Below are 21,763 nucleotides of genomic sequence, written 5' to 3' on the forward strand. Positions count from 1 at the left end.
TGCAGCATTCCCTGTGAGGGTCAGTTTCTCTTCGGGTCAGAGCTAAACACGTTACTTGAAAAAGCTGCAGATAAGAAGAAAAAATTTCCTCAAGAAACCTTTGTTCAATTTGAAAATTATAAGCGGCCCTTTCGGACATCGTCCAGGTTCCAAAGTAAGAAGCAAACGGGAGTTAGAGAACAGGGAGCAAGGGCTAGACTTGGGAATTAAGGTTTTTTGTTCGGATCAGCCTCCGCGCGTCTGGATAAACAATCCAAACAATGACGCCATGATCCCAGTAGGGGGAAGATCAAAGTTCTTCCTACCTGCTTGGGAAAAAATTGTCAGGAACATAGCTGGTAGGACTCCTGCGGGATGGACTAAGGATAGAGTTCAAAAGATATCCACTGGAAAGGATGATTATTTCAAACTCCTCTCATGTATTAATGGAAGAAATAAAAAAATTAACAAGCAAAAATGTGTTGCTTCCAGTTCCGGGGTCAGAGGAAGAGAAGGGTTTCTATTCAACTCTGTTCCTGGTAAAGAAGCCGGATGTTTCGTATCGAACAATTATAAATCTAAAGCATCTGAACAAATTTCTGAAGGTCAGGAGGTTCAAGATGGAGACTATTAGATCTGTGATTCATCTTTTGTCTCCGGGCTGTCATATGGCGGTTCTGGATCTAAAGGATGCTTATCACCATATTCCGATACATCCAGACCACCAGAGATTTCTCAGAGTAGCGATGAGGACAGAGTCCGGGATCTTTCACCTTCAGTTTCAGGCATTGCCTTTCGCAAATTTTTACCAAGGTGGTGGCGGAGATGGCCTCCTTCATCCGGAAGGAGGATATCACGTTCCTACCTTACCTGGACGATTTCCTGGTAGTAGCCCAGTCTTGGGAAGCGTGTGTCAGAGGGGTAGAACATGTAGTGAGTATACTGAAGAAGCTGGGATGGTTTTTGAATATTTAAAAATCCAGAATGCAACTGTCTACGAGACAAGTGTTCTTAGGTCTAGTGCTGGATTCCATAGAGGAGAGGACTTTCCTTACAGAGGAGAAGATAGTCCGGATTCAGCAGGGAGTACACAGGGTACAGTCAGGAGAAACCCTAACTATAAGAAAAGCGATGTCCTAACGTCTTGTATACCAGCAGTACAGTGGGCTCAGAGGCACTCTCGCCAGCTACACATGGAGATTTTGACCTCAATGAGACAGATAAGTTCAAGACTGACTCCAGGGATGTTCCTGTCAGATCAAACGTTGTTATCCCTGAGTTGGTGGAAGGATGCAAGGAATCTAGCTCAGGGAATGCCCTAGTCCTATCCGGATTCAGTGATAGGGTCTACGGACACCAGTCCCTGGGGTTGGGGGGCTCACATCAAAGACCAGATTTTTCAGGGAGAGTGGTCCCAGGGTCAGAGAGGTTTCTCTTCCAACCGGAAAGAATTGCGAGCGGTCCTGCTCGCACTAAGGGCAGTTTTACCAGAGGTCCAGAACAAGCATGTCAGGATAATGTCCGACAATCGAACAGTAGCCTCGTACCTCAATCACCAAGGGGGAACCAGGTCAAGTTCCTTACTAAAAGAGACAGACTGGATTTTCAAGGAAGTAACTAATGTCATTTATGCCAGAGAGTGAAGAAAAGTCTTGTCTTTTTTTGGCCCTTGGAATTCTCAGTGACGCAGGTGTTGGAATTCCTCCAGGGAGGATTATCCTTGGGGTTGGCAGAAAGCACACTGAAGGTGCAAGTGTCTGCACTTTCGGTGTTGGGGGGTTTGAATTAGCTATGAACCCATGGATAATAAGATTCTTTAAAGCGGTTGGCAGGATGGTACCAGTGAAGGGCCCCAGATTCCCTCCTTGGGATCTGAATTTAGTATTGAACACCTTAACTAAAACACCCTTTTGAGCCTTTGGAGTCCTGTTCAGTTAAACTGCTTACGCTAAAGCTAGTTTTGTTGGTGGTCAACATCAGCCAGGAGAGTTAGTGAGGTCCAGGCTATCTCCATTAACCCTCCTTTCATGTCAGAGAGGATAGAGTAGTATTGAGGCCAGATCCAGGTTTTTTGCCGAACGTTCCATCTAGAGCAAACAGGTCTCAGGAGATAGTTCTTCCAGCGTTCTTTTCAGATACAAAGAATGACAGAGAAGAGGAGCTACATTCTCTTGACGTCAGAAGATGTATCCTACACTATTTAGAGGTCACTAAAGACCGGAGAAAATCTTCTGCCCCATTTGTGCTCTTTGGTGGGGCTAAAAGAGGTAATACGGCCTCAAAGGCATCTATTGCCCGCTGGATTAGAGAAGTCATTTCTTTGGCATATTCAGTATCCGGTGTTTCTCCGCCTGTCTTTTTGGGAGCCCATTCCACGAGAGCGGTGTCCACTTCCTGGGCTGAGAGAGCCAGTGTATCCATAGAACAGATATGTCGTGTGGCTACCTGGTCTTCTCCCTCTACTTTCTATAAGCACTACAGGCTTCTACTCAGTTCTGTTTCTGATCTACTTTTTGGCACAAAGGTTTTGGAAGCCGTTTTCCACCCTTGAGTTATCTCTGTAATCTCTCCCTAAGGTGCTGTCGTGGGGTAATAACATAGAAAAAATTAGGCTGGGCATAAATTTTTTTTAAATAGATGGTTCAGCAAAAAACGGAACGGATACGGAAGACATACGGATGCATTTCCGTATGTGTTCCGTTTTTTTGCGGACCCATTGACTTGAATGGAGCCAAGAACCGTGACTTGCGGACAAGAATGGGACATGTTCTATCTTTTCACGGTACGGAAATACTGAAACAGAATGCACACGGAGACACTTCAGTTTTTTTTTTTGCTGAACCATTGAAATGAATGGTTCAGTATATGTACCGCATACTGAACAAACAAAAAAACGGCCAGTATACTGAACGCAAAATACTGTCGTGTGCATGAGCCCTAAGGGTCAATCCACGCATAGATTATGTCTGGCTTTTCTGCAGACGGTGTGTATTTGTATGTATAAAATGTGCAGTATTTGCAGATTTTCTGTTTATTTTAACAATTAAGTCCTAGTCTATGGGTGAAAACCAGTATACATAAGGAAGGAGGTGAAAAGGTAAACTGGTTTAGTTGCCCATAGCAACCAATCGGATTCCACCTTTCATTTTAAGGAGCTCTTTTGGAGAAAATAAGTGAAATCTGATTGGCTGCTATGGGCAACAAAGACGGCGCTCCTTTGCACCAGTTTTGATGAATCTCCCCCAAGGTGCGGATCCGCACAAGCGAATGATATGCATTGGATTTTAAAAGCCCCACCGCAAGTGAATTGCTGTATGTAAAAAAATATGCAAAATGTACATGACATTTAGCAAGGCCTCATACTCACAACCGTATGTATTTTGCTGCCCCCAAAACACGGATCCACAAAAAAAAAAAAAAGATTACGTTTGTGTTACATCATTATTTTTTTTTTTTTATGTGGCTCCATTGTAACAATGCCTGTCCTTGTCCACAGAATAGGACATGTTCTATTTTTTTGCGGAACAGACTTGCAGACATATGGATACAAAATGCGCACAGTCATTTCCATTTCTTTGCGGCCCCGTTGAAATGAATGGTTCCACATACGGGCCGCAAAAAACGGACACTGACAAAAAAAAAACTAAAAACATTTGTGTGCTTTATTAAGCCGTACATTTGTTGATTTCTAACCTTAATCTGTTTTCCCTTAGTCCCAACAGCAGCATGAAAATTTGGTACTTCTGCGCCTGTGTACTGGTAGCACAGATGGAATTTTTAATTTAATCAAATTACTATAATTAGCCCTATTTTCATTTTTTATTTGTCCTCCCCAGTTTCCAATAGCCAGAACCTTTTTTAATTTTTCCGTTTACATAACCATATGAGGGTTTATTTTTTAATGCCACAGTTAAATTGATCACGTCTTGTATTGAAAAAAAATGGGAAATATAATTCTTTGTGGGGTCAAATTGAAAAATAAAAATTCCGGCAAGGTTTTGGGGGTTTTGACATCACAGCGTTCACTGTGTGCTAAAAGTGACATCCTTATTCTGCTGCTCAACATGTTTTCGGCGATGCCAAACTTGTATAGTTTTTTTTTTTTTTATTACTTAAAAGAAAAAAAAAAAAAACACTTGAAAAAAAAATAATCAAAATTTTCTTTGCACCGCCTTATTCTAACAGGTAAAACTTTTATATTTCGGTCTACAGAGCTGTATGAGGGCTTGTTTTTTGCAGAATGAACTGTAGTTTTTATTAGCATAATTTTTATAGTATTTATGGTATGTACGACTTTTTGATCACTGTTATTAAATTTTTTAGGGGGGGGGGGGGGAGATGACAAAAAAATGGCCAATCGCGTTCCTCTTATGTTACGATGTTCACTGCAAAGGAAATTTTATATTTTAATAGTTCAGACATTTTCGGCCACAGTGATATAAAAATATTTAAACAATAAAAAAAAAAATATATACGTACAAATGGAAAATGGGAGTGATTCAAACTTTTTTTTGTTTTTATTTAATAACTTTTAGCGCCCTGATCTGACACGCTCCCTGCTGAGCTATACTTCATGCACAGTGCAGCAGGGAGCTCACCATGGCAGCTCTTGAAGGCTTCAGAAGTGTCCAGGCTGCCATAGTAACTAATTGGAGCCCCGTGATTTCACTGTAGGTGCGCCGATCGGAAGGCAGAGGGACCCAGATCCCTCTGCCTTACCTCACAGATGCTGCAATTGGTGATGATCATGGCATCAGAGAGGTTAAATGATGGGGCTTGCCGCGATCGCCGTTCCCCCGTCATTGCGGCTGGGTGTTTGCACCCACCATTTATGGAGTGAGCTCACTGCAGCAGCCTGCTCCATACAATTGCGGGCACATAATGACATACATGTACGGCATTATACATTAAGGGGTTAGAGAGCCCTGAACGTATACATAAGGATACCTAGCCAATTCCTACCACGTGTTTATTATAAAGAAGTAACATACTTAGGCCCCTTTCACACGACCTAGTATTCCACGTGGGTGCAATGCGTGATGCAAACATATTGCGTCCGCACGGAATCCGGACCCATTCATTTCTATGGGGCTGTGTACATGTGCGTTGGTTTTCATGCATCACTTGTGCGTTGTGTGAAAATCCCAGCGTGTTCTATATTCTGTGATTTTTCACGCAACGCAGGCCCCATAGAAGTGAATGGAGCTGCGTGAAAATCTCATCGCATCCGCAAGCAAGTGCAGATTCGATGCATTTTTCACAGATAGTTACTAAGAGATGTTGTTTGTATACATTCAGTTTTTTATCACGGGCGTGCAATCCGCGATAAAAACTGAATGCGATCGCAGGCAAAACTGAATGACTTTGCCTGCGAAATCGCGCATTTTTCACTGAATCCATTCACAACGCATCCGGACCTAAGCTGCACAATAATGGGGAACTAACAAGAAGCATCCCCATAGGGAGGGCCCTCGTGTGGTGTTACTCACAGAGGGCCACAAAGAAGTCTCTTCTGAGAACCGTAAATTCAACAACCAGTGCAACCTACATGCGAAAACCTGATCCACAAGCAAAGCATCTGTCCAAGTCCACACAGGACAGAAAAAACACACGTGTTAAGAGGGGCTAGGTAGCCTTACATAGGCTCAGGGGTCTCATTAATTAGCAATTTGATTCATTTAAAAATAAAAATAAAGCGCCCTACTGGTACACAGGGGGCAGAAATACAGCATTGTGCTGCTGGTCAGGAAGTAAAGTGAGCAACGTGGAGGTTGTCATTAGTGTTCGGTGAAGCGAGCTGCAGATGCATCATCCAAAGTTGCTTGTTCCAAACTTCGGAAAAATACTGCACGGAGATCCGTCTCAGTACAGTATTAGAATGTATGGGCTCCGATGAGCAGAAGTTAGTTATTCACAAAGTCGCATGTGACTTTGTTGAATAACTTCGGTAGTTTATTTTTAAAGTTGAAAACCACTTTAAAACTTGAAACTGAACTCGGCTGTACTGATCCCAAGTTCCATCCTGTATTATACTCCAGAGCTGCACTCACTATTCTGCTGGTGCAGTCACTGTGTACATACATGACTTATCCTGTACTGATCCTGAGTTCCAATCCTGTATTATACTCAGAGCTGCACTCACTATTCTGCTGGTGCAGTCACTGTGTACATACATGACTTATCCTGTACTGATCCCAAGTTCCATCCTGTATTATACTCCAGAGCTGCACTCACTATTCTGCTGGTGCAGTCACTGTGTACATACATTACTTATCCTGTACTGATCCCAAGTTCCATCCTGTATTATACTCCAGAGCTGCACTCACTATTCTGCTGGTGCAGTCACTGTGTACATACATTACATTACTTATCCTGTACTGATCCTGAGTTACATCCTGTATTATACTCCAGAGCTGCACTCACTATTCTGCTGGTGGAGTCAATGCGTATATACATTACTTATCCTGTACTGATCCTGAGTTACATCCTGTATTATACTCCAGAGCTGCACTCACTATTCTGCTGGTGGAGTCAATGCGTATATACATTACATTACTTTTCCGGAGTTAACTTCTACATCAGATGACTGTACAGATCATGGTGCAAACATGCAACATCCCAGGATGCAAATTACCAGAGCAAAACCTGCAGACCCTGAACTAGCAGGGGATGCAGAGAGATTTCTGTCATCCATGTACAGAGTGACTCAACTATATAATCATTGGTGGGCAGCCATTTTGAGTAAGGGTTTCTCGCCCACCCACATGAGGTACAGTTGTCCTTAGATACGTCCTATACCTTTATTCCCTTGATCTTTATTCCTCTGGTGAAGCTATTGGGGGTCATGGACGTTCAGTGAATATAATCCTTGTCCTTAACCATTTCCTCTCCAGCTTCATTCAGCAAAACAAAGACTGAAAAAAAGTGAATTCAATTTGCAACAATGTAATTTCTTTGCTTTCTGAAAATGTATGTAAAACATAACGAGACAAAATTGCCATTCACACGTCTCAGGAAGAAGAACGAGCTTTATTATCGTTACCCCTCGAAGTCGGGAGGGTAAATGGATGGACCGATTCCCCTGATGGCGAGTTACAATCAGTGCAAGCGGCTGTGGTCACATCACAGCCAACAGGAAGTCCCCGGGTTACCGTCCCCACAGTAGTTTCCACTCAGCAAGGTGACCTACCCCTTTAAGGCGTATCTGTAGCCACACAGGGGAAGCTGTTTAATCGGTTTGACCTATTTAGGACCTAGGTCTGCAACTACAACTCCCAGCAGCTCTTTTAGGGCACGATGAGCTCTGTAGCCATAAAACTTGCCTTCGGCCATAGGGAACCCATATGATCCAAGTCCATCTAGATCACGCCTTTGCATTGACTGCTTGGCATGCACCTCTCTGTGACTAGACGGCGCGCTAACGCTTTCCACCTGGGGGGGGGGGGCACAAAGTGCGTTCTTCTCTGCATAGTACATAACCGCCCCGGAGCCTCCACCACAGGTAGAGTGTCATCTACAACAGCTTCAGCTTTGGAATTAAACAGTGTGCAATAAATCTCTTTTATTAATAGTATTACACAAAACTGATAAATATTCTGGCAGACTTGTGGATAAGTTACGAGGAGATCCGGGCCCGGTCCAGCTCCTCCTGTCTGGGCTGCCAGCATCTCGTTTAATAGGGCGCTAATCCTCCCCTAATTTTGCAGAATTTTTTCTGCGTGTGCAGAGTGATCCTGGCGAACCAGCCTCTGCTGCCGCAAGGCTCCGGCGAGGTACAAGCTGCACCCAAGGTGGCGGACAGCGGCATTACAGTGTTACTATGGATATAGCAATCAGTATGGACGGGGCACGGGGTGAAGGAAGGCATGAGGTGTAGTGAACGGGACTAGGAGAGTGAAAGAGCAGACAACCCTCCTCCTCCCTCTCTTTCAAATCAGGCAAACGTATATAAATTTAGCCTAAAATACATTAAAAAAAAAATAAAAAATTACACAAATACTGTCACCTCCTTCAAACAAGAATGACCTAGACAGTAAAAACAAAACAAAACAAAAAGAAGAACAAAGGTCCCGATATTCAAGTATTTCAGGATTCCTGCACCTCTAGCAAGCTGGGCACAGAGGTCTACAAAGAAGAAAACCCAGTGCAAAAAAACATTAAAAATAAAGGGCGAGGCCGGGCGCCTGGAGTTACGAGGAGCTGCTCCCCGGCCCGCATTCCAGGTGACAAAAGATATTGGAATGTGATGCAAAGGAATCCGGATTCTTGGAGATCGTTGCAGGACTACAGTACAGAGTGCAGAGTGACGAGGAGGGAATTTTTGGAACGAGCCGGCCCCTTTTGTTTTTTTCCGATGCTGGAGAACAGGGAGCTCAGACGGGGCGAACGTCAGACACACTTGCTTCATACAGTTTTTAGGCACTTGAATTTTTTTATTTTTTTTGGCTGGTGTAAGCCCCCAGTTGAAGTCGGAAACCAGTTTGGCAGCTTGTACTGGCCATTGTACAGCTGGTTTTCTCGGTTTTAAGAAAAATAATAATTAAAAAAAAAACGACAACATCTTCCCACATTTCCACCTGGGACAGGTTTCAGGGATCTCAGGCGTTGGTCTGGGTTTAGTTTTTCTTGGCTTTGCCGTTCTTGGCCTTGCCGTTCTGGTGCACGGCTCCGTTGGAGGAGATGGTGGCCTTGGGCAGGCGTCGTCCTTTGGTGTAGGCCTGGTACCAGAAATTAGAGAACAGAATGAAGAAAACGGTGCCGTAGATCCAGATGAGGTGGACGAAAATGGGGAATTGGTAGTCGCAGGAATCCATGAAGTAATACTGAGTAATGTGGATAGAGACCAGGACAAACTGGATCTGAGAGACAAAACAGAAGCGGGTGAGAACGCGCCGATGACGTACGATGATGAGCTCAGGTAATAGCGGTCAGTGCTCTTACCAGCTGAATGGCCGTCATGTGTTTCTTCCACCATAGAAACTTCTGGAATCGTGGGCCAGCAGCAGACAGACCGTAGTAGAAGTACATGATGACATGGACCATGGAGTTGATCATGGCGTGGAAGGAACCCATACCCCCTGTGTCGAGAAGAGATCAGTCAGAAGAAGAACAGAAGAGATGGACTCACAAGATCAAGATGGATGTCTGGAGTCCTCACCTGGACCGAACTTCACCCCCCACCACCAGCTCCAGGGCAGAACAGAGTGATGGAAGATGTGCAGGAAGGTGATCTGACCGTTCTTCTTCCTCAGGACAAAAAAGACCTGCGGCACGAGAAGACAAGAGGTACAAACTGAGAAACGTGGAGCCAAGGAGCTGCTGTCCTGGAGACTGGCGGATCGCAAATGCATTAATATCCCAAACCAGAGCATCTATAACTTGTGGGACTCTAACCACTCCCATCATCTATAACACCAATATGTGGGACTCCAGCCATGGTGTAACAACCACTCCCATTGCTAGGTTGGGGATCCACAACTGTGGTGGAAGAACAACTCCCATCATTAATATTCCTAGCCCAGTGATCTACAACCTGTGGTAGAACAACTCCTCCCATCATTAATATACCTAACAAAGAGATCTACAACTTGTGGTGGAAGATCGACTCCCATCATTAATAACCCTAGCATCTATAACATGTTACACTCCAGCTGTGCTGGAACAACAACTCTAATCATGAATATACTTAGCTCAGTGATCTACAACTCCCATCATGAATATCATAGGTCAGGGACCTACAACCTGTGACCTCCAGCTGTGGTGCAACAACTACTCCCATCATTTATATCCCAATAATATTTTTAACCTGCTGCTCTGTGCTGCAACTACCACCCCCATCATGCCCAGGAATAACCTAAACAGCTGGCCTCTCATTTCTTATCCTCCTTTAATTAAAGGGGCGGAGGTGACAAGTTTTGGACTTGTGTCCTATCCACACAATAGAAGATAACCATCTGATCAGTGGTGGTCCGTGACCTCCTGTAGTGGTCGAGCATGCCCGCTGTGGCTTCCTTCATCTCTATGGCCCTGCTGGAGATTGTGGAACGTGGGATGAACGTAGCAGTAGCACACGTCCACGACCATCGCTCCATCCATAGAGAGAGAGGGGAGGGGGGGGGGGGGGGCAGGTACCCCCCACCAGTCAGACTTATTTCTGATCTTGTGCATAGGAGATAACTTGAAATCTCTGCACAAACCCCTTCACGCCATGACGTGTCTTTCTCTAGGTAATATGGCGGTACTCACCGTATCAAGCAGCTCTATAAACTTGGAGAAGAGGAAGAGCCAGGCTACCTGCACCATCTAAGGAGAAGGAAACACAAAGAACCCCATTAATCTCACCGCAGCCATGTCTGACACCTAGTGATACATTGTAACAACCAAAACATGTCCATGGGGTTGTCAGACAGCAAGTCCCTAGCAACCAGTCAGTCCCAGATGACTCGGCTTTAATTTAAGGAGGACCTGTCACCCCTCCTGATGCGAGTAATTACTACTTGCATCCTCCATGTAATAAGAATTTACGTTATGAATGAATTGCTAGAAGTTTGCAATGAAGGTCCACCTGGGTGTTACCAGTTGAGGGTGTGTCCCTGCACAGTCTGACATTATCCAACCTGTGCAGCCAATGCAGGGGCATAGCAAGGGAGTGGCAGACGGGCGACCAGCAGTTCATTTCCGCTCCCTGCTTCACTGTTCTGCTGGTCTCCGCGTCTCTTTTTGCGCTGCTTGCCGTGGGAAGAGCGCTGGAAGCCCCGGAATCGGCCTCCTGCACAGCCAGCACGGTGTGCGTGTGGGAGCGTGTCCAGCGGCTGGATGTGCCGACCATCAGGGAAGAAGGTAAGTATTTGTGGGTTTTTATTTTCTTTCATGGAGAGGGCACTGGGGGCCACAAGGAGACCATAGATACAGTGAGGGGGTACAAACTGTGGTCATACCTACTGTGACGGGAACAAAAGTGGGCATAACTACAGTGAGGGTCACAATGTGGGCATTATTACTGTGTGGTTGCACTAATGCCCCAGATTACCCTGTCATACATTGGGATGGCTCGGTCTTACAGGACCAGCACAGCGCCCCCTACTGGGGACAGTCACCATCCCTTCCTTATGCGATTATTATTTTCTCTCTATGACCACAGCAACCTTGTTCCGGATCCAGCAGACATCACGCCGCCGCCAGCGACACCCTGGATGAGTATGGGTACCGCCGTGTACTCTATGATAGAGTTTATTAGGTGGGACTGGGCGAGTATAGGTATGCACTGGGTGGAGTTAAAAAAAGTGGCTTAGTGTAATAAAAAAATAAAAATAAAAAAAATAATTGCGTGCTGCTTAATTGCCCCTCCTTATGTAAATTTGAGTGGCATGTAGGGGGGGGGGAGCACTTCTTGAATCCTTGACCCGGGTGCAGGAACACCTAGCTACACCGCGGGCCAATGTCAGACTGTGCAACGAGACACCTACAACTGGTAACACCCAGTTGGACCATCATTACATACTGATAGTAATTCATGCACAACTTCTAGCAGGAATAATTGAGGAATGGTACAACATAGAGCCATATGAATAGATGCTCCAGAATTATTATCGCATGGGGAATGCAAGTTGTTACTAAAACAGACGTGTCAAAGAGAGGTGAGAGGTCCTCCTTAACGCAGAGTTGCCCCCCAGGAGGCCTGACAGGATTTGATTCCCCCCCCCCCCCCCCATCTATGAGGGTGCTCATATCCATCAGAGCCCTAAGCGGAAAACTGATCTGTCAAATGGTTCTTAAGGAGGACCTTTCATGGGTTTGTAGTAAGTGAGATAAGTATCTGTACCTGCGGCGTACCCCCCGCTATGCTGCCACCCTGCCCTTTTTTTTTTTAACCCAAATAGCGCTCCTGCGCCCCGTTATGGCCCCCTGCAAATTTCGCTCTCAGTATGCCAATACTGAGCACTGGAGCAATGGGGAGGAGACGCAGTCCTCTGTGGGGGTCTCCTTCTCCCCTGTGAGCTGTCCAATCGCAGAGCGTCACAGCCAGGGAGAAAAAAAAAAACTCCTGGACAGCTCACAGGGGAGAAGGAGACCCCCACAGAGAAAGACTGCGTCTCCTCCCCATTGCTCCAGTGCTCAGTATTAGCATACTGAGCGCGAAATTTGCAGGGGGCCATAACGGGGCGCAGGAGCGCTATTTGGGTAAAAAAAAAATGGCAGGGTTGCAGCATAGCAGGGGGTACCCCGCAGGTACAGATACTTATCTCACTTACTACAAACCCATGAAAGGTCCTCTGAAGCCGATTAAAGACCACATCCCCCCAAAAAAAAATGTATTTGGCCTTTCGTCGCACAAGGGCAACTTTCCCCCAGAAGTTACGTGACATCTGTTGGTATCGGCCGCCATTCGTTCGTTTGACCCCAAGTCTATGGGCTCCATAAAATAATTTGATGCGGATCCTTTATAAAAACACTGGGGTCGATTGAGCGCCACCTAATGGCTGACGGACCAGCAAAGAGTGATTCCCTGCCCCCCTGGGGCGGGGCGGGGGTGGACGGGAGGGTCCTGTTACGGGTTACCACGGCTGGAGATCATCAAACATCTCCCTGTGTTTGTAGAGCAAAGTTCAGCAGGTGGCGGCAGGTGGCACCATCTCCGGCGGAGGGGGAGGGCGTTGTTAGGGTCACTAAGGGACTATGGATTTCCTGGCGTTCTCACCTGCGGATGATCAATAATTGCCGCCGTGCCAGGCTACGCACAATCCCCTCACTCACCCGCAGAGCCATCGGTGAATCGGAGACGTCCACGGGGTCGCAGCGCCAGGTGTATCCGGTCAACCAGCCCGACATGAGGAACTGCGACAAAGAGAGATAAATGCACAAGGATCGTTTAAACTTCGGCGCCGCAATCGCTTTATGGGCGCTGTAAACGTTATCGCAGACTGATAACCACAAGGTCTGCTCCCTGTCACATCCTGTGACATCATGAGGAGCGAGAGACCCGTGACCAGGGCGTAATGGAAAATCCTAAAAAAACTTTTATATTCTACAGTTCAGTTCCACTGCTTGCCGTCAGTGAATGGAAGACTGCTTATATCCATGAGGGTGAAAACCTGTCCTGATGCAATACTCTTCACAGCTCAGGGTTTGTTACAAGTGTATTCAGTCCAGACCACCCTCTGAACAGCCTGGACTGCACTGATACATTGTGACAAACTATCAGCACAGGAGAGAGATTCATGCTGCTGACGCTACTGGTTCAGAGGACTGGACCAGGCTGGATACACCTGTAACAAACCCCCAGTTGCAAGAGGCATTATGAAAAAACAGGAACGCCTGTGTGGCGAAACCAACCTCGCCACAGTGTTTTGGAGGGGGCTGTTTGCCAGCCTCCTACCCTGGGATTACGGTCCCTTAAGTTATTGGGTCTTAAGGCACTTGGGACGGAGCCCTCTGTCCCTGGATTGCATCCTCTGCCTTACTTGCTTGGATGAAGCACATGGTGAGAACAATAGATAGCGGCCATTTTAGCTCACAGACACTGTTCTGACTTTTCCACACGGGGCTATCTTGCCTGTATTTGGTGCACAGAGACATCATTCAGTAGTTTGAAACTACCAAACAGGGGACACATTTATTAGTGACTATTTTCGGTATAACTTGTATATTTTCAGTGTAACTGTATCTTCCAAACTACTGAACAGATGTGGGTGAATTTTGGATATGTGGTTCACCCAGATCCCCCGGTTCCGAGGATATATTGGTTATGGGGTTATTGCATGTTTTGGGGTTCCTGTGATATGTTTTATAAAACTGTATTTCTCTGCCTTTGATAATTATATTCGCCCTTGTGTTCAAATAATCATCATCGGCAGAGGGGAGGATTTTGTGTGGGTGTGTTTCTATTGTCCCATTGTGTGTTTAAAGAGGACCTTTCACCTAAAAAAAAAAATTGAAACTAAGACTATAGCGTTACTTACATGCCCCCATGATTTCTTGAACGTTAATTCTTTTTTCATTCTGTGCCCCCGTTTGTCCGCTATGCCCCCCGGAATAATTCCCGCCGTCTATGCTAATGAGCCAGCCTCAAATGGGCTGGCTTTAAAAGTTCTCCCGGTCGTCCTAGTGTGAGGAGAAGCAGCTCGGAGACACCGTTCGTGGAGTATATTGAGGGCAACGCTAGTACCCGTACAGCGCCCCTGGCTACAGCAGGATGGAATCGGCTAGTCTTCGAACAGCGTTCCACTACGAGGAGGATGATGACCCGGACTGGAGGGATGCAGTCCGGAAAGGCGTCTGGCACAAGGCCCTGGAAGATGTACAGCGTCGGCGGGGCGAGTGTCTACCCAGTGAGGAGCAGCAGTTGCGGATGCGAGTGGCCCTGCGAATGCCCCTTTCGGGGAGAGGAGCCCCTGAATGAGTGGGTGACAGAACTGGAGAGCCTGGTATGGAAGGAGCTTTGGCTAGATGACGCCTACCAGGCACTCTGGTGGTATGTGATTCGGCACTCTCCCTGGATGGCTGAGCACGACAGACCCGAGGGTGAGGATTATGATGGCCCTGGCCTGTTTGAGGCCTTCGCAGAACCGGAGTTCGGAGATGCTGGAGGGTCCCGGTTCTGGGATATCTATGACTACAGAGAGGCTATGCATGATTGGGCTACAGCGAGAGAGATGAGACAAGACCTGGCATCTCTAGTGACAAAGGAGTGGGAGCTGGAGCAGGACTACCAATACTTCTTCAGCTCAATTTGGTCCCAATATATACTGCCAGAGAGCTGGGTGGCAGTCCCAGACCTGCAACCCTACAGCTGGGAATACCCAACTGAAGTATCCCCTGCTTCAGTACCAGCTACAGAGGTAGGGGTCCTCATAGACTGGTCCTGTGAAGAACCACAACAGGCAGGTGGAGACGGGACCGAGGGCTCTCCACGGGGATGCTGGGCAGCTGGCCCAGACCCTCAGCAGCAGCTGGAGTTGCCAGGTGTGGACGCAGGTGGTCCTTACTCGCAACTGTTGAGGGACCTCACAGACTGGTCCTGGGAGGACCCACAGATGACAGGTGGAGATGGGACCGAGGTCTCTCTACCGGCCCTACAAGGATGCTGGGCCGCCTGCCCAGATCTCCAGTGGCAGTGCATAACACAGGGAGAGGAGACAACCGGTCTCTCTCCCCAGCGGCAACCTGAGTTCCAGGGGGAGGAGATGCGGGGTCCCTCTGCCTTACAGCAACCAGAGTCCTGGGGAGGAGAGGCAACCGGCCTCACCTTCCACCAGCAGCCGGAGATACCGGGAAAAGGGGAACACAAGCGACTCTACATGGGCGCAGATGAGACCGCGGGCTCAGTGCCAGTCTTACAGGGATGCTGGACAGTCGGTCCAGATCCCCATCCATCTCCGCAGGGATACCAGGAGGAGGAGGTAAGCGAGCCCTCCCCTTCCCAGCTACTTCCCAACAGAGTTCTGGGGGCAGGGGATGAGCCTGCGCTACCCACTGATTTCTTCCCAGCGGAAGAGCTGGCATCAGGGCAGAGCGCAGTCGGCCTCTGCCCTCCCCTATCCTCTTCTCCAGAGCTGGACTCCCCACCGGCTACCCCAGCGGAAGAGCTGGCATCTGGGCAGAGCGCAGTCGGCCTCTGCCCTCCCCTACCCTCTTCTTCAGAGCCGGACTTTCCACAGGCTACCCCCGCGGAAGAGCTGGCATCTGGGCAGAGCACAGTTGGCCTCTGCCCACCAAGTACCTACAGCTCCAAGCTGGAGAACCACAAGGCAGCAAGGAGTCGCAGATGCCCACTCGACAGCTGGGGACATACAGAACAGAGCCAGGCCCCAAAATTCAACAGGTCCAGTATGGGGTTGTGGTTGGACTGCCAGACTAACTCAGGTACTGACCGTGAGGTCAGGTATCTGGTTAGTCTTCCCTGGGAGGGGAGGTGTGTGGCGAAACCAACCTCGCCACGGTGTTTTGGAGGGGGCTGTTTACCAGCCTCCTGCCCTGGGATTATGGTCCCTTAAGTTATTGGGTCTTAAGGCACTTGGGACGGAGCCCTCTGTCCCTGGATTGCATCCTCTGCCTTACTTGCTTGGATGAAGCACATGGTGAGAACAATAGATAGCGGCCATTGTAACTCACAGACACTGTTCTGACTTTTCCACACGGTGCTATCTTGCCTGTATTTGGTGCACAGAGACATCATTCAGTAGTTTGAAACTACCAAACAGGGGACACATTTATTAGTGACTATTTTCGGTATAACTTGTATATTTTCAGTGTAACTGTATCTTCCAAACTACTGAACGGATGTGGGTGAATTTTGGATATGTGGTTCACCCAGATCCCCCGGTTCCGAGGATATATTGGTTATGGGGTTATTGCATGTTTTGGGGTTCCTGTGATATGTTTTATAAAACTGTATTTCTCTGCCTTTGATAATTATATTCGCCCTTGTGTTCAAATAATCATCATCGGCAGAGGGGAGGATTTTGTGTGGGTGTGTTTCTATTGTCCCATTGTCCCATTGTGTGTTTAAATGGTGATTTCTGTCCTGTTGTCTCCACATGTGTATTGGCGATCTCCCCTTTGTCCTGAGAGATAATTGGATTATCCCTCGGTTGTCTCTGGGGCAGAGAGGAGGAAACCATGATGCATTGTGGGGATGTGTTGTATCTGTTCGGTGTGTCGCAGTCTCCATTCTGGTCCCCTGGGGGCGTGTCCACCAGATGGGGACCTGCATAAATACGGGCGGGTAGCCCTCAATAAAGTGTTCCTGTTTTATCCTTCATCATGTTGAGACTGGTGTTTGGATAACTGATCAAAACTGGGGGATTGCTATACGCTGAAGATTTGCTATACTCCCCCTGCATAACTACTAGCTCTTGTAAGAGCTGTTCCTGCTCTCTGGTTGTAGGAGAGGTTCACCCACTGGAGCCTGGAGCCTTGTCGTAGGTCCAGCGTGGGTGGAGGACGGTGAGACCCCAACCAAGCTGCGGCGGTTCGTGGGGTCTGCAGGGCGTACGGTGTCAAGTGGAGTGCTTGGAGTCCTCGGAAAGCACTAGGAGCATCTATCGACGGAGGTACCCGGTCGGGGTGCTAGGCGTTCCGTTACAGCCTGTACATACCTAATCCTCACAGCTGATGGTTTGTCACAGTTGTATCCAGTCTACAGAATCCTATGTGAACTAACATCAGCAGCACAAACCTCTCTCCTGTCCCGGTACAATGTATCAGTCCGGAGTCCAGGCAGTTTACAGAGGATTGTCTAGACTGGATACAATTGTAACACAACCTCAGCTGCAAGAAGCATTACTTCTGGTCAGTACACACCGAAGGCTTCGTTCACATCAGCGTTCAGCCTTTCCGTTCTCCTGCCCAGTTTAAGGAGCAGGAGAACGGAAAGGACGTGTTCGGCACATAACTGAGCCGAACGGAGCCTAAGGACCCCATAGACTATAATGGGGTCCACTAGGTTTCCGCTCAGAAGAGGATTTTGGAGCGGAGACGAAAGTTGTGCGCACAGGACTTTTGCCTCCGCTTCAAAAATCATCTTCTGAGCGGAAACCTAGCGGACCCCATTATAGTCTATGGGGTGCTTAGGGTCCTAAACGGGGCAGGAGAACGGAAATGCTGAACGGTGATGTGAACAAAGCCTAATACTTCTCACAGCTGAGTGTATGTTGCAGAACTTTCCGTTAAGGGCTCATGCACATGACCGTATGTATTTTGCAGTTCGCAAAAAAACTGATCCGCAAAAAATACATATGACATCCGTGTGCATTCAGTATTTTGCAGAACGGAACAGCTGGCCCCTAATAAAACAGTCCTATCCTTGTCCGTAATGCGGACAATAATAGGACATGTTCTATTTTTTTGCAGTTGCAGAATGGAAATACGGACATATGGAAACAGAATGCACACGGAGTAACTTCTGTTTTTTTTTTGCGGACCCATTGAAGTGAATTGTTCTGCATACGGTCCACAAAAACCCCGGAACGGACATGGAAAGAAAATACGTTCGTGTGCATGAGCCCTTAAGCTCTGGGCCCGATACTCTACACTCCCAAAAATGGCAAAAGAGGTGACTGATACATTTTACCTGCACTGATACATTGTAGCAAAGTATCACCACAGGATGGAGATTTATGTTCATGATGTTTTAGCTCAAAGAGGATAGTCTAGACTGGATGCAGTTGCAACAAACCCTCACCTGTGAGATGCATTACTTCAATATGGATTCTCACCCTGTGGATGAAAACCGGACTATCTGTACACACAACACTTCTCACAGCTGAGGGTTTGTTGCAGTTGTATCCCATCTAGACAAACCTCATTGCTGTCCTGATAGCTTGTTACAATGTATCAGTGCAGGCAAACTGCATTAGACTGGAGTCCACGGACTCAAGTATAGCAAACATGAAGGTTTCCATTCACTGGATGAAGAAGGCAGAGATCCTGAAAGAAAAATGACAGCAAGCAGAGATCTTGAGAATAGTGAGGAAATTGGAACACACCCCGGCGGGTGACCCTCTTCCCCTCCTAACCCACAAGGCCCAACTCACCTCGTATACGATATAAGCAGACAGGGCAACCAGGCTGAAATTATAGACCACCATCAACGGCTTGAGGTCAAAGGGCTTCCGATTGGCCATTAGCCTTGGTCCCAGGGACAGAACAAAGTAGACGTAGCCCAGCAGGATGGCCGCGGGCAGGAACGGGGAGTGCATGAGGGGGTAATGCCCTATCCTGGCATCTGAGGGAAGACAAGACGATTACAGATTGTGCATGAGGGGTTAAACTGCAGAGAAAAGCGAGCGCTATACATCAAGACTGTTGGGGTGAGAGGTAATTACAGCGCTCAGGACTGACGTCTGGGGAGAAGAAGCATAATTAGAGATTCAGGGAGGATCATTACATAAACCCACGCGTTTCACTGACTGTGTGTGGGGAGCAGCACCCGAGCGGGCAGGTGTCGGCGTCATATGGTGCCAGCAGCTTGTCATTTGTATAAGGATCCACATCACTTGGTGGGATTTGCATCTCCTCTGCACACATCGCGCCGGGCTCTGCGCAGTCATACCCCCCTGAATTTAAAGCTACATGCAGCAGGGAGGGACAGGAGCCGAGACCGTGGCCATACTGAGCATCACCCAGACAAAGAGGATATTACTAATGGACGGCTGTGCAGAAGCTCAGAGCACCTACCTGCTCCCTTCATTAATTCTTCATAGCGCTGCCACCATCCTGAGAGGACCTCCATCTTCACAGCTGTTCACAACCTGCAAAGACACAGCAAATACGGCTCAGTGACGGAAAACCACACAAGGACGTGCCGCCCCCCAAACTAATGCCCATCAAGAGCCCCCCAAAAACTAGTGGCAGCCCATCCAAGACAAACGTCATGCAGGAGCAAAGCCGGAGAGTAGGCTTGTAAGACCTCTGCCTGATGTCAGTGAATGTGCTAAGAGCTTAGAGATGAGGGGGGGGGGGGGCGCAAATCGAATATATATATTGAAGATCAGATGATATCGCAAACAGTCGCCAAGAATTTGTAGATTTGCATTTTCGCTGTTCTGTGGTCGGCTTCAAATTAATATCTAGAAATCATTTATCTGTACATTGTCATGAATGCTAATGACCGTCCCCCTCAGGCGCACCCCTTTAATCTGCCCCATACAGGGCGCCCTCATTTCCACACTTGTCTCGTGGTGTACGGCTAAGGCGAGTTGATCTGATCGCCCCTCATCTGTGAAAAGCGGCCGTCACATAGATGCAGAGGGAGGCGAGAATCATCCCAAATGATCAGAGACAAGGCGGGCGAGGGAGGGGCGCCACACGGACACAGAGGCAGGAAACCGGATACGGCCGAGATCAAGGGACCATGAAAAGCCCTGTAAAATTCTCACATTCTGTATTATTTTTTACCATTTCAAAATCCTCAGCTTGCTGTCGGCAAATGGACCCCTTCTAATTTATGCTCAGAGGCTGACCCAATATCCAGGAAAACGCATCAGAGCAAACCTCTCCTTTCTTGATAGTTTGTTACAATGTATCAATGCCGGGAAAATGTATCCAGAAGAATGGATGTAATTGTAACAAACCCTCAGCTGAGAGAAGTGTTGGGTGTGCGCAGATGTTGTGAGAATCCATATAGAAGAAAGGCTTCTCATAGCTGAGATTTTGTTACAATTGTATCCAGTGTAGATAATTATCTGTAAACCGCCTCCACTCAAGGCTGATGCATTTTACCTGCACTGATACATTGTAACAAATCATAAACACAGCAGAGAGATATGTACTGCTGTGTAGCTCAGAGGATGGTGTAGAATGGATACAACTGTAACAAACCCTCAGCTGAGAGAAGCATTATGTACAGACATTACAGCTTTCATCCACAGGATGAGAATCTATCTAGACGTAATACTTCTTACAGCTGAGGGTTTGCTACACTTGTATGCAAGTAAAATATACATCATCAGCACAATACTCTCTCCTGCCCTGATTATTTGTTACACTGTCAGTGCAGGTGATCAGTCTACAGCCCAGAGTGGGTACACTGGATACAATTGTAACAAACTCTCAGCTGTGTGAAGCATTAGGCTACTTTCACACTTGCGGCAGTGTGCCCGCCGGATCCGCCGATCTGCCACTGACTGAAAGCATTTGTGAGATGGATCACAAATGCATTGCAAGGACGGATCCGTCTTGTATCTTTTTTCACATTTTTACCGCTCTGCACAGGCCGGAAGGACGGATCCGGCATTCCGATATTTTGAATGCTGGATCCGGCACTAATACATTCCTATAGGGAAAAATGCATTGGGGATCCGGCATTCAGGCAAGTCTTTGTTTTTTTTTGCCGTAGATAAAACTGTAGCATGCTGCGGTTTTTCTCTGTCCTGATCAGTCAAAAAGACTGAACTGAAGACCTCCTGATGCATCCTGAACGGATCGCTCTCCATTCAGAATGTATGGGGATAAAACTGATCAGTTATTTTCCGGTATTGAGCCCCTAGGACGGAACTTAATACTGGAAAAGAAAAACACTAGTGTGAAAGTAGCCTTTTGTCCGTGCAACTCCTTGTATTATGCTGCAAAGTAAAAAATGTTCATTCATGGACAGTAAGAAGAGATCTCGAAAATATATTAGAATGTGGCAGACCGTATTTTCCAATAACTATAATCCGTCCATAGCTCCGAAGATTGGACGCACAGCCCGTCGTATTTTGTACTATGCCAGCACGACGGGGAAACAACCCCCCAGTCATCACTGTCACCTAAAAATGACATTACAGTTGACACTTAAAACTACCCCAGAAGGGATCCATACGTCCAGTAACCCTCCCTGGTCTGGTCATGTCAGTGTGAAATGCGTCCGCTCGCTCTATTATGTCAGCGTGAAATGCGTCCGCTCGCTCTACCTTCACTGTAATTATACTCTTTACATTTTCCCATTTGACACCAGACTTGATCCCAAGGCCTGTCTGTACATGGCGGCCGCGCGGGGCGTGCCCGGGACTGGAGGGGATGTCTGGATGTCTGTCCTCTCCACCCTGCTCAGCCACAGAGCTGTCACTTGCAGCTGGGTGTATGTCACAAGAATGAGACCAGCATGTCACCTCCACCTGAAAATGCTGTCGGTGCCCCCCTTTGTCACAGATCAGCCATCAGCGTTGTCACCAAATCTCACGCTAACAGCTAACGCATTTCAGTGGTTACAAAACTATAACTCCCATTATGTTCGAAGGGACTAGTTGGTCATGTGGTTATAAGGGGGCAGAGCTTCTGGTAACATGGGGGCCCCAATGCTCAG

General features: G+C 47.4%; 1 protein-coding gene across 3 annotated transcripts in view; it reads right to left on the minus strand.

Annotated features, from left to right (window-relative positions):
* Positions 1-6,989: 6,989 nt before the first annotated feature.
* ELOVL1 (ELOVL fatty acid elongase 1) overlaps positions 6,990-21,763 on the minus strand; it is a 50,465-nt gene continuing 35,691 nt past the window's right edge. For all 3 annotated transcript variants that reach the window (XM_044301658.1, XM_044301656.1, XM_044301657.1), the window contains exons 2-8: positions 19,156-19,229; positions 18,513-18,703; positions 12,733-12,813; positions 10,225-10,281; positions 9,137-9,242; positions 8,920-9,056; positions 6,990-8,837 (exon numbers count right to left, since the gene is read on the minus strand). In XM_044301658.1, coding sequence (XP_044157593.1) covers positions 8,595-8,837; positions 8,920-9,056; positions 9,137-9,242; positions 10,225-10,281; positions 12,733-12,813; positions 18,513-18,703; positions 19,156-19,210 — 870 coding nt within the window. In that variant the 5' untranslated portion in view covers positions 19,211-19,229 and the 3' untranslated portion in view covers positions 6,990-8,594. The remainder of the gene's footprint in view (positions 8,838-8,919; positions 9,057-9,136; positions 9,243-10,224; positions 10,282-12,732; positions 12,814-18,512; positions 18,704-19,155; positions 19,230-21,763) is intronic.

This window comes from Bufo gargarizans, chromosome 7, assembly GCF_014858855.1.
Source record: "Bufo gargarizans isolate SCDJY-AF-19 chromosome 7, ASM1485885v1, whole genome shotgun sequence".
NCBI classification, from domain to species: Eukaryota; Metazoa; Chordata; class Amphibia; order Anura; family Bufonidae; genus Bufo; species Bufo gargarizans.